Source organism: Cebus imitator, unplaced genomic scaffold, assembly GCF_001604975.1.
Source record: "Cebus imitator isolate Cc_AM_T3 unplaced genomic scaffold, Cebus_imitator-1.0 Scaffold334, whole genome shotgun sequence".
NCBI classification, from domain to species: Eukaryota; Metazoa; Chordata; class Mammalia; order Primates; family Cebidae; genus Cebus; species Cebus imitator.
The window spans coordinates 2,251,850-2,254,026 of NW_016107649.1; the positions used below are offsets into that span (position 1 = coordinate 2,251,850).

The following is a 2,177-nucleotide window of genomic DNA, read 5'->3' on the forward strand; positions in this document are numbered from 1 at the left end:
TCATAATGAAGCAAGCCTTCTCAAGCTGATCTTTGAGATGTGTACTTTTACCGGAAATATTAAAGCTGTCTTATCCTTCTTACTGTCCTGTTAGTGTTCTGGTACTGAAGAGGCTGGAAATTTACCTAACATTTAGACTCACTTTTAAAAGTGACATTCCTGGAGTATTTATCATGATTATTGTAATAGTCAAGTACCAAAATTTTTTGGATTGTAAGTGTGGAAGTTCATATACTGTATTTGTAAAATTGAAACTGCATAGTCTTGGTTTGAGTGTTTTTAAGAGACATTTAAAGTTGGCCTTTCAAATGTGTATACCATTGTCGGGTTTTCTCATTCTTTGTGTTAGAAACCAACTTTTGGTTTATTTGGAAGTATGTCCTCCTAAGATCCAAGTTTTGTATTAAACTTTAATTAAAATTCCTGCTGTGCTGTAGCAGGTTGCAGTCTGATGAGTATTTTGCCTCACTGTTTTGGTATGTGTGTGGGGCATTTGTGTGCAACCATATAAGAGGAAGAATTCATTTTAACTTACCTACTAATTTGGCCATTCTTATCAAACGTATTCTAGGAAGCAGATCAAAGAAATTTTTTTAATGATGAAAATAAATTTGTTAAATTTTCAGAATGAAGTGTTAAATGGAAATAAAAGGCTGTATTTCAAATCTCAAGGTAACCATTTTTCTCACAAAATTATTCTAAATTCTTATATAGATTATATACTACAAAATGCAGTTGAACTTATGCTTAGAACTTCATAGTTTAAAACCTAAATAAAAGCTTCTTTGCTATTCTTAGTGTGTAAATGACCTTACTTGGCCTGAGCTCATTGATGCTGGAGACTATGTCACTTATTTTATTTTATTTATTTATTTTTTGAGACGGAGTTTCGCTCTCGTTGCCCAGGCTGGAGTGCAATGGCATGATCTCGGCTCACTGCAACCTCCGCCTCCTGGGTTCAGGCAATTCTCCTGCCTCAGCCTCCTGAGTAGCTGGGATTATGGGCATGTGCCACCATGCCCAGCTGATTTTTTGTATTTTTAGTAGAGACGGGGTTTCACCATGTTGATCAGGATGGTCTCGATTTCTTGACCTCGTGATCCACCCTCCTCGGCCTCCCAAAGTGCTGGGATTACAGGCGTGAGCCACCGTGCCCGGCTATGTCACTTATTTTATTGTATCTAAAAAAATGTAACACTTGCACTGACTAGCAGAAAATTGGGAGCCTGCTGTGTGTCCAGTAAGTCTGATTCAATCATACTTTAAGCAGCAATCTCTGCTTCCTGGGTTCAAATGATTCTCCCACCTCAGCCTCCCAAGTAGCTGGGATTGTAGGTGTCCGTCACCGCGCCCAGCTAATTTTTGTATTTTTAGTAGAGATAAGGTTTTACCATGTTGGTCTCTGACCTCGAGAGATCTGCCTGCCTTTGGCTTCTCAGTGCTGGGATTACAGGCATGAGCCACTGTGCCTGGCCAGTCCCATTAGTTTTAAACATGTAAAATTTTGTGTGGACCTTTGTGATAGAGTTGTTCTGGGATACTGGGCTCAGTGTCTCACTCCTGTAATCCCAGCACTTTGGGAGGTCCAGCAGGGAGGATCCCTGGAGCCCAGGAGTTTGAGACCAGCCTGGTCAACATAGTGAAACTCTGTCTCTATTTAAAAAAAAAAAAAAAGGAATTGTTCTGGGAAAAGGGTCTATAATCTTCATTTTCAGTGCGGTGTGGCATCTGAAAACCGTTCCAGAGGACTGTTGAATAGCTTTCCCACATTATGACATTTTTAGTTCTTTTTAATTAGTCATATCTCACACTATTTATATTTTGCCATAATAATTATAATTCTATTTTGTCAGTAAATATTTTGGTTTAAATTCAGCAAATATTTCTTGAGGTCTTTGTCTATCAGCATAAACAGAAGCACTCAAAAATGGTGGACAAAAAGCCAGTTAGTTAATTCTTAGTGGGGAAATTGCAGCATATTGTGATAGATGTTAACATTTAGTGAATATTTATTTGGTATTTGTGTTTCAGGCAGTTTTAATTAAGAACTTTGTAGGTTGGCCGGGCGCGGTGGCTCAAGCCTGTAATCCCAGCACTTTGGGAGGCCGAGGCGGGTGGATCACGAGGTCAAGAGATCGAGACCATCCTGGTCAACATGGTGAAACCCCGTCTCTACT

At 39.3% G+C, this 2,177-nt stretch overlaps 1 protein-coding gene across 1 annotated transcript in view; it reads left to right on the top strand.

The window, feature by feature from the left end:
- Positions 1-384: 384 nt before the first annotated feature.
- The window catches only part of LOC108286993 (CD2 associated protein), a 149,978-nt gene continuing 148,185 nt past the window's right edge, over positions 385-2,177 (top strand). The window contains exon 1 of the mRNA XM_017505165.2: positions 385-672. Coding sequence (XP_017360654.1) covers positions 597-672 — 76 coding nt within the window. The 5' untranslated portion in view covers positions 385-596. The remainder of the gene's footprint in view (positions 673-2,177) is intronic.